The 14,263-nt window shown below is 39.5% G+C and overlaps 1 protein-coding gene across 1 annotated transcript in view; it reads left to right on the top strand.

The window, feature by feature from the left end:
• The window catches only part of LOC127444079 (VPS10 domain-containing receptor SorCS1), a 310,619-nt gene that overhangs the window by 276,273 nt on the left and 20,083 nt on the right, over positions 1–14,263 (top strand). The window contains exons 21-23 of the mRNA XM_051703250.1: positions 1,406–1,529; positions 3,570–3,682; positions 13,741–13,875. Of these exons, the coding sequence (XP_051559210.1) occupies positions 1,406–1,529; positions 3,570–3,682; positions 13,741–13,875 (372 nt within the window). The remainder of the gene's footprint in view (positions 1–1,405; positions 1,530–3,569; positions 3,683–13,740; positions 13,876–14,263) is intronic.

Consider the following 14,263-nt stretch of genomic DNA (forward strand, 5'->3'; position numbering starts at 1 on the left):
GTATCAGGCACCAAGATGTTAGCAGCAGATCCTTTAAGTCCCGTAAGTTGCGAGGTGGGGCCTTCATGGATCGGACTTGTTGGTCCAGCACATCCCATACATGCTCAATTGGATTGAGATCTGGGGAATTTTGAGGCCAAATCAACACCTTGAAAAAAGTTTCATATTCCTCAAACCATTCCTAAATGATTTTTGGAGTTTGGCAGGGCGCAGAATCCTGCTGAAAGAGGCCAGTGACATCAGGGAATACCGTTGCCATGAAGGTGTGTACGCGGTTTGCAACAATCTTTAGGTAGGTGGTACATGTCAAAGTAACATCCACATGAATACCAGGTCCCAAGGTTTTCCAGCAGAACATCCCACTGCCTCCGCCGTTCTTCCTCTTTCCCATGGTGCAACCTGCTGCCATCTCTTCCCCAGGTAAACTACGCACACGCACCCGGCCGTCCAAATGATCTAAAAGAAAACATGATTCATCAGACCAGGCCACCTTCTTCCATTGCTCCATGGTCCAGTTCTGATGCTCCCGTGCCCATTGTAGGCACTTTCAGCAGTGGACAGGGGTCAGCACGGGCACGCTGACCGGTCTGTGGCTACGCAGCCCTATACGCAGCAAGCTGCGATGCAGTGTGTGTTCTGACCCCTTTCTATCATGGTCAGCATTATGTTTTTTCAGCAATTTTTGCTACAGTAGCTCTTCTGTGGGATCGGACCAGATGGGCTAGCCTTCACTCCCCATGGGCATCAGTGAGCCTTGGGCACCCATGACCCTGTCGCTGGTTCACTGGTTGTCCTTCCTTGGACCACTTTTGGTAGGTACTAACCACTGCATACTGGGAACACCCCACAAGACCTGCCATTTTGGAGATGCTCTGACCCAGTCGTCTAGCCATCACAATTTGGTCCTTGTCAAAGTCACTCAAATCCTTATGCTTGCCCATTTTTGCAGCTTCCAACACACAAAATTCAAGAACTGACTGTTCACTTGCTGCCTAATATATTCCACTTCTTGAAAGGTGCCATTGTAATGAGATAAACAATGTTATTCACTTCACCTGTCAGTGGTTTTAATGTTGTGGCTGAACAGTGTATATACATATATATGAAAGTATGGTATTTATTTAAACAAGTATATTATGTCATCATATTTGAAAGTCCTACAAATGAACACATTTTGTCAAGTAAAGTGAACTTATGTATATATATTCCCTGCTCAGTGTGTAGGGAGCAGTGTACACTGTGTAGGGAACCTGTGAATTGGAATGCAGCTTCAGTGTGTGTGTGTGTGTGTGTGTGTGTGTGTGTGTGTTGTCACCGAGCGCCATGTAAATAAACTTGCCATCTTCACTGCTAACTAGGTTGACAGTGCATTCTCATGAGAGTGTCTCTCACACTGTATTCACAGCCCGTCATCACGCTCGAGGGGAGTGTGGCATTCACGTTCTCTCGAGAGGGAATCAATGTTGTCACCGTACAGGTGTCTGCTGGGAATAACATTCTGCAAGACAGGAAAACCATTGCTGTCCACGGTGAGTTCTAGACACTGAGTAAACCTACTGCTCGTTATGTATATGGGATGATATTCCTACCAGCATTTACTGTTTATGTTTGCAATAAGCAATAGCAGAAATACTTTAAATTATGACTTTATTATGAACTTACTATTGTACGTTATCATAATAATGTGGTGGTGGTAATAATAATAATGACTGTGCTATCTGTAACAAAAACCACAAAATATATACTGGCGGCCAAAAGTTTGGTGTTTTGGAAAGAAATTTGTACTTTAATTTACAAAGGTGGCATTCAGCTGATCACAAAGTACATTACTGATGTAAAAAACAGCACCATCACTATTTGAAAAAAGTCGTTTTTTAATAAAATCTAGACTGGCCCTATTTCCAGCAGCCATCACTCCAACATCTTATCCTTGAGTAATCATGCTAAATTGCTAATTTGGTACTAGAAAATCACTTGCCATTATATCAAACACAGTTGAAAGCTATCTGGTTCGTTAAATGAAGCTTAACATTGTCTTTGTGTCTGTTTTTGAGTTGCCACAGTATGCAATAGACTGGCATGTCTTAAGGTCAATATTAGGTCAAAAATGGCAAAAAAAAAGAAACAGCTTTCTCTAGAAACTCATCAGTCAATCATTGTTTTGAGGAATGAAAGCTATACAATGCTTGAAATTGCAAAAAAAAAAAAAAAAAAAAAAAAACAATATGATTTCATACAAAGGTGTACACTACAGTCTTCAAAGACAAAGGACAACTGGCTCTAACAAGGACAGAAAGAGATGTGGAAGACCAGATGTACAACTAAACAAGAGGATAAGTACATCAGAGTCTCTAGTTTGAGAAATAGATGCCTCACATGTCTTCAGCTGACAGCTTCATTGAATTCTACCTGCTCAACACCAGTTTCATGTACAACAGTAAAGAGAAGACTCAGGGGTGCAGGCCTTATGGGAAGAATTGCAAAGAAAAAGCCACTTTTGAAACAGAAAATCAAAAAGAAAAGGTTAGCGTGGGCAAAGAAACACAGACATTGGACAACAGATAATTGGAAAAGAGTGTTATGGATCTTAACCCCATTGAGCTTTTGTGGGATCATCTAGACTGTAAGGTGCATGAGAATTGCCCGACAAGACAGCCACATGTATGGCAAGTGCTACAGGAAGTGTGAGGTGAAATATCACCTGAGTATCTGGACAAACTGACAGCTAGAATGCCAAGGATCTGAAAAGCTGTCATTGCTGCACATGGAGAATTTTTGGATGAGAAATCTTTGAAGTATTTTAAGAATTTCTGAATTTTTATTTTTATTTTATTGGTTTTTTATTTTAATAGTACTTTTTCACATTATTAATGTCCTGACTTTACATTGTGATCAGTTGAATGCCACTTTGGTGAATAAAAGTACCAATTTATTTCCATAAGAGGAAAATATGTACAATATTCCAAACTTTTGGTGCCAGTATATATATATATATATATATATATATATATATATATATATATATATATATATATATATATTTCCTTATTGTGTATTTCTATATATACTTATACTTTCTATTCACTTTTTATTTGTGTTCTATTTGTGTTATTATTATTATTATTATTATTATTATTATTATTATTATTATTATATATGTCTTGTTGTTGTATTTTTTGTGCACTGGAAGCTTCTGTCACCAAGACAAATTCCTTGGATGTGTGATCATACTTGGCAATAAAGCTCATTCTTATTCTGATATCTATCTATCTATCTATCTATCTATATCTATGTGTGTGTATATATATATATATATATATATATATATATATATATATATATATATATATATATGTGTGTGTGTGTGTGTGTGTGTGTGTGTGTGTGTGAGTGTGTGTGTACTGTATGTGTTGTTCATTATTGCTTTGTAGTAGTTACTATGTAATTACTATGTAATTATATTATAACAAACATTATTTTAAGTTTGACCAATAAATAAATAAATAAATAAACAAAATATGGTGTTGGGAAATGAAGAATGTAAACATTTTGAAATGTCCCATTTACAGAATACTTCAGATCTCATCTTCTTGCTTTTTCATCCAATATGGATGATCACAACCCTGATGTGGCCGAATGGAGACTCGATGTCAGTCAAGTCATTAAAACCTCTATGGTGCAGGTGAGTTTAAACATCATTTACAATTTGACAAAAATTAAAGCTACCATTCACTCTGCAGAAGGTCTGATGGTCCTCTATGCAGGGACATTTAAGAATCAGTTATAAGCACTATAAAGACTTCTTTACATAGACAATATAATATAGTGTAAACAAGCAAATCTAGAACAATAGCAAAGTATTTGACTTTTGTCGCTTTTATTCTATGTTTATTAGCGTTGATGCTATCTAGTTCTCTTGCCTTATGTACTGCCTGTCAGCTTTTCACAAGCGTGCGCAAGGGTATTTCTCGCCATTTGTTCCTGGTTCTTTCTGACATGGCTCTAGGATACAGTATATCAGATGATTAATTTGCAAGTGATTTCATCAGGCAATGTTCAAGGTCTTCTAGAAATGTTCTGCAGAGACCTTAATACATAAAGGCCCACATAACATTTCTAATGGAAGTGTTTCTTAAAAATGCGATGGCCGCTTCACTTAAAGCTTACATTTCAGACTATTAAAGAGGCAGAAACCAAGTGTTATTTGACAAATATTAGCATAAGATGGAAATTATCCCCACAAAGGGGTTAGACAGAAGTAGTCCAGACCATAGACTAAGGCTGGGCGATACAGCAAAAAATATTATCATGGCAGCTTCATACAGTCTGAGAAATCTGAACTGCTTGTATTTTTAGCGACACGAACCTGATCGTCTAGATTTAGAAAACAGGCTAAATATTGAAAATTACTCAAAAGCTTATTATTGATATCGTTGATTTGTTTTTATCGTGATAAATATCGAGATCGTTTTTATCGCCCAGCCCTACCCTAGACCAAAAACCACTTTCAGAGAAACTCATTTAAACATCTGTTTGGTCCAAGTCCAATTCAAGGAAACATTGCCAATGCCAAGATATTTCGATTTTCAGAGCTAATTTTTTTTTTTATTATTCTGATTAAAGGTTCATTGTGTAATTTCAGTACCACTAAATGGTATTGCACATTAGACAGTTAAACAGATAGTTTTGCCCCAAACTCACACCAATTTTAAGTCAATGTCTCTGTATCGTTTAGGTCAGGATGCTCAACCAAAGATAGTTTTAAAGCACCACATAGACACAGTGTTTACAAGTTTGGGGGAAATCAACCTACAGATGGCTTACTTATAGTTGCCTCTCCATATTAAGTTGGGATAGGAGAAAATAATTAACATCGAAAAAAATAACACATCTCAACTTTAAATTCCAGATTTAAAGTGTATATCTATAAGCAAAGTCTGGCTCTGAAAGCTTTGGTTGGGTTTTCATGCTCCACGCTTTGTTTGAAGAGCTCAGACAGACACACTTTGGTTACGGAATCGGCTTCCAGATTTGCCCTCAATGATGGAGGGAAAACACCAGTGTGAGAGAGGAAACGCAAATATTTAAACATATTGCACTCCAGACTGAAACAATCATCACTGTTCTCTTGCACTTCCCTCTTGGCATTTTCAAGAGACAGTAATAACAGAATGTAGGGACTTTCTATACAGATGTTTATGGAATATGACACATGAGAGTAACAGTTCTCATGTGAGCCATATGTGTGTTCTGCTCTAGTTGGTTAGTGGTAATGTGCGTATTGAGTTTTTTACTGAGCATATGGGCAGGAATGTTGTGGATAATGTGACCTTGTAACTTGAACCAGAATGGATTTTGTCTTAAAGGAAAAGTTAAAATTTGTCATAATTTACTTATCCTCATGCCATTTTAATCCTGTATTTTAGTTTTTACTTCTGTGGAAAACAAAAGGTGATATTTTGTAAAATGTCCGAACTGCTCTTTTCTATACAGTGCCAGTAGATGGTGAATTATACTGTCAAGCTCCAAAAAAGAACACCCAAAAAAACACCATAAAAGTAGTCCATATGACTTATTCGCTATATTCCAGTCTTCTAAAACCGTACAATAGTATAGTGCCTCTTAGAGAATAGGGAGGGAAATTATTTTCTGAAATAGCTTCACGTTCCCTCACAAGTGTTGTGTTCCCTCGCAAAAGGTTTTCTGTTCTGTCGCCAGGGTTTGGAGGGTTACTTTTACAAAGTATTCCGCTGCAAATTACAAAATACATGCTGTAAAATGTCATTTGTTTATTTGTTGGATTATTCCCCTTTCTCCCAATTTGGAATGCCCAATTCCCAATGTGCTTTTAAGTCCTCGTGGTCGCATAGTGATTCGCCTCAGTCCGGGTGGCGGAGAACAAATCCCAGTTGCCTCCGCGTCTGAGACGTCAACCCGCGCATCTTATCACGTGGCTTGTTGAGTGCATTGCCACGGAGACATAGCGCGTGTGGAGGCTTCACGCCATCCATCGCGGCAACCACGCTCAACTCACCACACACCCCACCGAGAACAAACCACATTATAGTGATCACGAGGATGTTACCCCATGTGACTCTACCCTCCCTAGCAACCGAGCCAATTTGTTTGCTTAGGAAGCCTGGCTGGAGTCACTCAGCACGCCCTGGGATTCAAATTAATAAACTCTAGGGCTGGTTGCCAGCGTCTTTAACACTGAGCTACCCAGGCCCCCGTAAAATGTAATTTGTAACGTATTCCGTTAGATTACTCACTGTCAGTAACATAATCTAAATACTTTGGATTACTTCTTCAGCACTGGCAGATTTTTTTCACTTTTTTTTTTTTTTTTGCTATAATCAAGTAAATAAAGAAAATATACTTCACTGTAAAAATACATTCTCTGAAAAAAAAAGCCTAAATATCTTATGCAGTTTTGCTACTCAAGTAAATATATCATGTTTAAGGATTTTTAGATATATTTTTACAGCCAAACAATATTTAAATTCTCAATAAGGATAACATTTTTGCAGTACATATTTGCTCTAATATCAAAAGTCTTACTAGAGAAATAAAGATTTTGCTCCAACGTGAATTTACGCCATTATGTCATAGAATACATTATAAAATATAATTGAGTGAAATGAGATGCATGTAAAGGCAAGAAATAGCATTTTATCCAAGCATAAAGTTAAATGTTCACATGACAATTTACACAAGGTTAACTATTTTTTGCTGCTTCAAACTTCAAAGCCCCACAGAATGTACACAACGACATCCTTTTTTCTGATTGTATGTGTATTCTGTTCCTAGAATGAGGCAGAAAATACAGTTCCCCTTCGGTCACTCACTCGATGTTGTGTCGATGTAGTGACACTTGGGGTTGATTTTGAGAGCCCGAGACACCTTCAGATCTTTGAGAAAAGGCCAATGAGAATTGGCGAGTAGAAATTGCATGCCACTCCCCCCGACATAAGGGTATAAAAGGGAGGCTGGAATGCGGATTCATTCAGATTTTTTCTTCGGAGCCGAGCGGTTGTATTTCAGCAAGCTGAAAACTACTACAGATCCATTCACCTCTTCAGAAGCGTGTGCTGTTGAATATACAGACTACACCCCTGGGCGCTTCGACAGCACTTTAAAAGAGTTTATTTCCTCTAAAGAGTATATTTCCTCTATTAGAGCAGGCACAGTGACGTTGAACGTCTTTTTAAAGATGTGTCTTTTTAAAGATGCCCTTCTGTCTCTCTGCAGTTCCTGGATGCGGTCATTACCTCTCCACCTCTGATTGTCACTATCACTGCCACACGTGCCTGGGCCAAAATCACGTTTAGGAAGCGTTCGTGGATGGTTCATGTTCTCATTGCGAGAACATGACCATGGCAATGTTGCGGTCGCGCTTTACTTCTTTCGAGAGAAAGCCACTTCAGCTATCCCCCCGCTGGTCCTTCTACGTACAGGTACAAGGCCGCCCTGGTTGAAGCTGAAGGTGATTTGAGGCTTCAATGGGTACGGTTCCGCCGGGTAAACCCCCACGGACCGCCCACTCTCTGGTACGCTCGTTTGCGCCCGTCCAGTTCTGGAATGAGACAGGCAGCTCGCCAGCCTAATGTCTCTTTCGGAGCTCGTGAGCCAGATGAGATGTCGATTGCTGCATTGGAGAGCGCCTTGGTGATGTCGGACGCCGAGGACTTGACCGGGCTGACGCTTTGGGTGTGGCAGCCCAGTCTGAGGCCGACGCGGAGCTGACCGCAATGCTTGCCTGGGCCGCCGTGAGTGTTGGGCTTGAGTTGAACCCTCCACCCACCCCTGAGCACTCGCGACTTGACGACTGGTTTCTGGGTTTGGTGCGCCACTTGCAGCCATGCCTCCCTCCAGTCCCCTTCTTCCCGGAAGTGCATGACAAGCTGACACAATCATGGAGGGCACCTTTTGCTGCCCGAACCCGATCCTTCAGTTCGTCCGCTCTCACTACCCTCGACGGTGGGGCGGGCGAGGGTTATGCCCAATACTCCAGGTGGATATCACCACCACCTGGCGTAGTCGCCCTGCACTCCCTTCCCAAGCCTGTAGGACGTTGTCGTCTCTGGCGACTAAAGCCTACAGTGCTGCCGGTCAGGCCGCCTCCGCCCTGCACGCCATGGCCCTCTTACAGGTCCATCAGGCCAAGGCTTTGAAAGAGCTCAGCGGAGGAATTCGTAGTCAGACCCAGTACGTGTGCTAACGTGCCCTGTACTGGGGTAAGTGCTCCACAGGTCTCGGTTACCCTGGTAACTTCCTGTGATGTATCTTCTGCGGTACGGTCTCCCTTTTTCGGTAGACCCACATCTCCCTTGGCAGAGCCTCTCTGCCCCGGTAGCTGCATTTGTAGAGCTCCTCCCCTACGAAGGGCAGGACCTACCGCCACGCCTCTTCCATGTGCGGCCTTAGGCCCATTTGATGTATTCGCAACTTTTTTACCCTCCCCTTCAGGGCAGGGTGTTTCCTCCACGGGGTCTTTTCCCCCTGAAAGAATAGGAACGGAAAAGAACGCCTTCCCCGGCGCATTTTATGAGCATTTAAAGGCCCCAGCCGAATCTAATTTTCTGTGGAGAGAAAAACTTAGAGAGAAAAGGCTGGTGTGGCCTGCTCCCATACTAGATACGTCTCCTTCCCCCCCTCAGGTTTGTTGGGAATTACATGACATTTTGGGGTGTCTGGGGAGGCTACGTGCAGTCCGAGTGCATCTGTTCCTATGCTCACAGTAGCTTGCCTACACCTGCATCGGCAGTTCACGTAACACAGTTCAGCCATTGTGGCGTTTCGTATAGGGACCCCTAGTGTCACTACATCGACACAACGTCAAGTGAGTGACAGAAGGGGAACGTCTCGGTTACTGTCGTAACCTCCATTCCCTGATGGAAGGAACGAGATGTTGTGTCCCTCTTGCCACAGACTGAACTACACCGCTGTAATGGCCGGGACCTTGTCTTGGCTCCTCATTGCAAAAACCTGAAAGAATCCGCATTCCAGCCTCCCTTTTATACCCGTATGTCGGGGGGAGTGGCATGCAAATTCTACTCGCCAATTCTCATTAGCCTTTTCTCAAAGATCTGAAGGTGTCTTGGGCTCTCAAGATCAACCCCTAGTGTCACTACATCGACACAACGCCTCGTTCCCTTCATCAGGGAACGGAGGTACGACAGTAACCAAGACGTTTATTATTTGTAGCTTTCTATGTGATGTTAAAGGCTACATTAGTTAGCATTTCCTTTAGAAATACCCTAACTGCATAAAAAATGTGGACAAGGCATGTAATCATGTATTTATTGGATTTATGTTTCATCTGTCAAAGCGTTTCTAAATGTTTTTTCTTAAGCTGTAGAAACATTGTATAGCTCCTCTATTAAACTATCAAGGGAAAGTTCCTCAATGACGTCATGTTTCACTCACAACAGTTTGAACACGTATGAATGAAACAGATCATAAGAAAGTGTTTCACTGCTGTTCAATTGCACCTCAGATTGCATAATGCATATGTACAATTCTTTTCCAACTGAACAGTCTAAATATTAAATTAAACAAATGACAATGTAATGCAAAATAATCTCTTCAGTAATCAAAATACTTCTTGAATGTAACTGTATTCTGATTACTATTTAAATTGTAACTGTAGTGGAATACAGTTACTCATATTTTGTATTTTAAATATGTAATCCTGTTACATGTATTCCGTTACTCCCCAACCCTGTCAGCCACAATACCTTTTATCCATCCCTTACAAAAATTAGCCATGGTTTTACTACTGCAACCATAGCGGAACTATGATATTTGTAGTAAAACTTTAGTAACCTCAACATTTACCATGGTTTTACTATAGTAAATACAGTTCAACTATGGCATTTTTAGTAAAACCATAAGCACACAATTTACCATGGTTTTACTACAGTAACCATATTTTAACCATTATATTCATAGTAAAACCATAGTAATCATATAGTTAAACCAAAACTATAGTAATACAAATCATAATTATTCTGCCAAAAAACAAAACATGATTTCTACATGGTTAAAACATGGTTACATTAGAATACAAGTAACATGTTTTTTAAAACCATGGTTTGGATAGATAACCATCTAGCCACTATAGTAAAACTGCAGTAACCACAACTGTAGTAACCATGTTTTGTGGTGAGAACCATGTACTGTAGACGCACCACAAATTAACCATGGTGTTATTATAGTAAATCTAACCATGTTTTTTTTTTTTTTTTTTTTCTTTCAGAATGATTATATTTATTACCATACTTTTGATTTTCCTATAGTATTACTATGTTTTACCAACATATAATTAATATTGTGGTTAGTTTTACTACAAATATCATAGTTGAACTATAGTTACTGAAGTAAAACATGGTAAATTGTGTGGTTATAGTTTTACTACAGTGCAAATACCATAGTTAAACTATAGTTACTGAAATAACATCATGGTAAATATTGTAGTTAATTTTACTACAAATAACATAGTTGAACTATAATTACTGATGTAAAACTATGGTAAATGTTGTGGTTATAATTGTACTACAAATACCATAATTAAACTATACTGTAGTTACTGAAGTAAAACCATGATATATATTGTGGCTAGTTTTACTGCAAATACCATAGTTGAACTATAGTTACTGAAGGAACATCATGGTTAATACTGTAGTTAATTTGACTACAAATACCATAGTTGAACTGTACTGGAGTCGCTGAAGTAATACTATTGTACATTTTGTGGTTAGTTTTACTACAAATACTATTTGAAGTAAAATCATGGTGAATTTTGTGATTAGTTTTACTACAAATACCATAGTTGAAGTATATTTACTGAAGTAAAATTATGGTAAATTTTGTGGTTAGTTTTAATACAAATGCCATTGGTGAACAACGGATACTGTTGTAAATCCATGGTAAATTTTGTGGTTACTATAGTTTTACTACAAATACCATAGTGTTCTAGAAATACCATTTAGTTGCTGTAATAAAACCATAGGTCATTTTGTAAGGGATGGATAAAAATTTTTGCAAGGGAAAGCAAAACAATGGCGAGAACACAAACTGTTTCAAGGGAGATGCAAACCTTTTTTGTGAGGGAATGCAAAACTTTCTGTGAGGGAATGCAAAACTTTTTAAAATAAAAATATTCCTCTCCTCTGTTGCTCTCTGTTGCGCTCATGCTTGTGTTAAGTTTAAAATGTTGACATGACAATACAATTTAAGAGATACAGCAGAGGGGATCCAAAATTTTACTTTAGTGTTCCATGTAAGAAAAAGAACAAAAATGATGATAATAATTTTTATATTTGGGAGAATTATTCCTTTCATTGTATTTGAAGCTGTAATGGATTGTGCAATTATATATATATATATATATATATATATATATATATATATATATATATATATATATATATATATATATATATATATATATATACACACACACACACTAGCAGCCAAAAGTTTGGAATAATATACAGATTTTGCTGTTTCAGAAGGAAATTTGTACTTTAATTCACCAAAGTGGCATTCAACTGATCACAAAGTATAGTCAGGACATTACTGATGTAAAAAAACAGCACCATTTGAAAAAAGTAATTTTTGATCAAATCGAGACAGGTCCATTTCCAACAGCCATCACTCCAACACCTTATCCAATCATGCTAAATTGCTAATTTGGTACTAGAAAATCACTTGCCATTATATCAAACACAGTTGAAAGCTATTTGTTTCGTTAAATGAAGCTTACATTGTCGTTGTGTTTGTTTTTGAGTTGCCACAGTATAAAATAGACTGGCATGTCTTAAGGTCAATATTAGGTCAAAAATGGCAAAAAAGAAACAGCTTTCTCTAGAAACTCATCAGTCAGTCATTGTTTTGAGGAATGAAGGCAATACAATGCTTGAGATTGCCAAAAAACTGAAGATTTCATACAAAGGTGTTCACTACAGTCTTCAAAGACAAAGGATAACTGGCTCCAACAAGGACAGAAAGAGATGTGGAAGGCCAGATGTACAACTAAACAAGAGGATAAGTACATCAGAGTCTCTAGTTTGAGAAATAGACACCTCACATGTCCTCAGCTGACAGCTTCACTGAATTCTACTTGCTCAACACCAGTTTCATGTACAACAGTAAAGACTTAGGGGTGCAGGCCTTATGGGACAAATTGCACACACACACACAAAAAAAAGCCACTTTTGAAACAGAAAAAAACAAAAATAAAAGGTTGGAGTGGGCAAAGAATCACAGACTTTGGACAACAGATAATCGGAAAAGAGTGTTATGGATCTTAACCCCACTGATAATTGTGTTTATGTAAATATTTTAATGTAATTTATTATTTTGCTGAAAAATAGTAATCAACATACACTATATTGCCAAAAGTATTCGCTCACCCATCCAAATAATTGAATTCAGGTGTTCCAATCACTTTCATGGCCACAGGTGTATAAAATGAAGCACCTAGGCATGCAGACTGCTTCTACAAACATTTGTGAAAGAATGGGCCACTCTCAGGAGCTCAGTGAATTCCAGCGTGGTACTGTGATAGGATGCCACCTGTGCAACAAGTCCAGTCGTGAAATTTCCTCGCTACTAAATATTCCACAGTCAACTGTCAGTGGTATTATAACAAAGTGGAAGCAATTGGGAATGACAGCAAATCAGCCATGAAGTGGTAGGCCACGTAAAATGACAGAGTGGAGTCAGCGGATGCTGAGGCGCATAGTGCGCAGAGGTCGCCAACTTTCTGCAGAGTCAATCGCTACAGACCTCCAAAGTTCATGTGGCCTTCAGATTAGCTCAAGAACAGTGCATACAGAGCTTCATGGAATGGGTTTCCATGGCCGAGCAGCTGCATCCAAGCCATACATCACCAAGTGCAAGGCAAAGCGTCAGATGTAGTGGTGTAAAGCATGCCGCCACTGGACTCTAGAGCAGTGGAGACGCGTTCTTTGGAGTGACAAATCACGCTTCTCCATCTGGCAATCTGATGGACGAGTCTGGGTTTGGCGGTTGCCAGGAGAACGGTACTTGTCTGACTGCATTGTGCCAACTGTGAAGTTTGGAGGAGGGGGGATTATGGTGTGGGGTTGTTTTTCAGGAGCTGGGCTTGGCCCCTTAGTTCCAGTGAAAGGAACTCTGAATGCTTCAGCATACCAAGAGATTTTAGACAATTCCATGCTCCCAACTTTGTGGGAACAGTTTGGGGATGGCCCCTTCCTGTTCCAACATGACTGCGCACCAGTGCACAAAGCAAGGTCCATTAAGACATGGATGAGCGAGTTTGATGTGGAAGAACTTGACTGGCCTGCACAGAGTCCTGACCTCAACCCGATAGAGCACCTTTGGGATGAATTAGAGTGAAGATTTCGAGCCAGGCCTTCTCGTCCAACATCAGTGTCTGACCTCACAAATGCGCTTCTGGAAGAATGGTCAAAAATTCCCATAAACATGCTCCTAAACCTTGTGGAAAGCCTTCCCAGAAGAGTTGAAGCTGTTATAGCTGCAAAAGGTGGGCCGACGTCATATTAAACCCTATGGATTAAGAATGGGATGTCACTTAAATTCATATGCGTCTAAAGGCAGATGAGCGAATACTTTTGGCAATATAGTGTATATGTTAAAAGATACTGTATAAAGGCTCTAATCCTGTTTATTGGAGGTTTGTCCCTCTATTATGTTGTGTTGTAATTCCCTGTGTTTCCTGCTCTTCAGGCGACAGGAGTGAGTCCAGAACAGCTGTTGGTCACTGTTCTGCCTGGTCTGCCAACAGCGGCTGAGTTCTTCCTGTTACCAGACAAACAGCTGACAGAGGGGAAGCCAGATAAAACAGCTACCCATTTAGACCAGGTACTGAATACATCCCTTATCTAACTATGTTACTAATGTCAACCACACGCCCTCTCTCCAAAACTCAGCAAACCCAAACATACAAAACGGTTGACAGGCAGATTGAAAGGTTTTGTTATTGGCTGAAAAAAAGAGCATACCTTGGGCTTTCACAGAGAAAGGTGTGATTTCTCAAGACACCTGTTCCATTGATATCTGTCAGGTAGTAGGGACATTTTATGCATGTTAACTCTTTTATTCACATACATTTTCTTAAAGAGTACAGGATGGTGGGCATAAGGAAGGAACATTATCTTGAGTTTCAAGTGATCTCCAGCAGATGTCAATGTTGGCCAGTTTAACTACACTATATCACATTTACTATAGATTTTTCTTGTTTAAAGAATGT

This window comes from Myxocyprinus asiaticus, chromosome 7 (genome assembly GCF_019703515.2).
Source record: "Myxocyprinus asiaticus isolate MX2 ecotype Aquarium Trade chromosome 7, UBuf_Myxa_2, whole genome shotgun sequence".
Lineage (NCBI taxonomy): Eukaryota > Metazoa > Chordata > Actinopteri > Cypriniformes > Catostomidae > Myxocyprinus > Myxocyprinus asiaticus.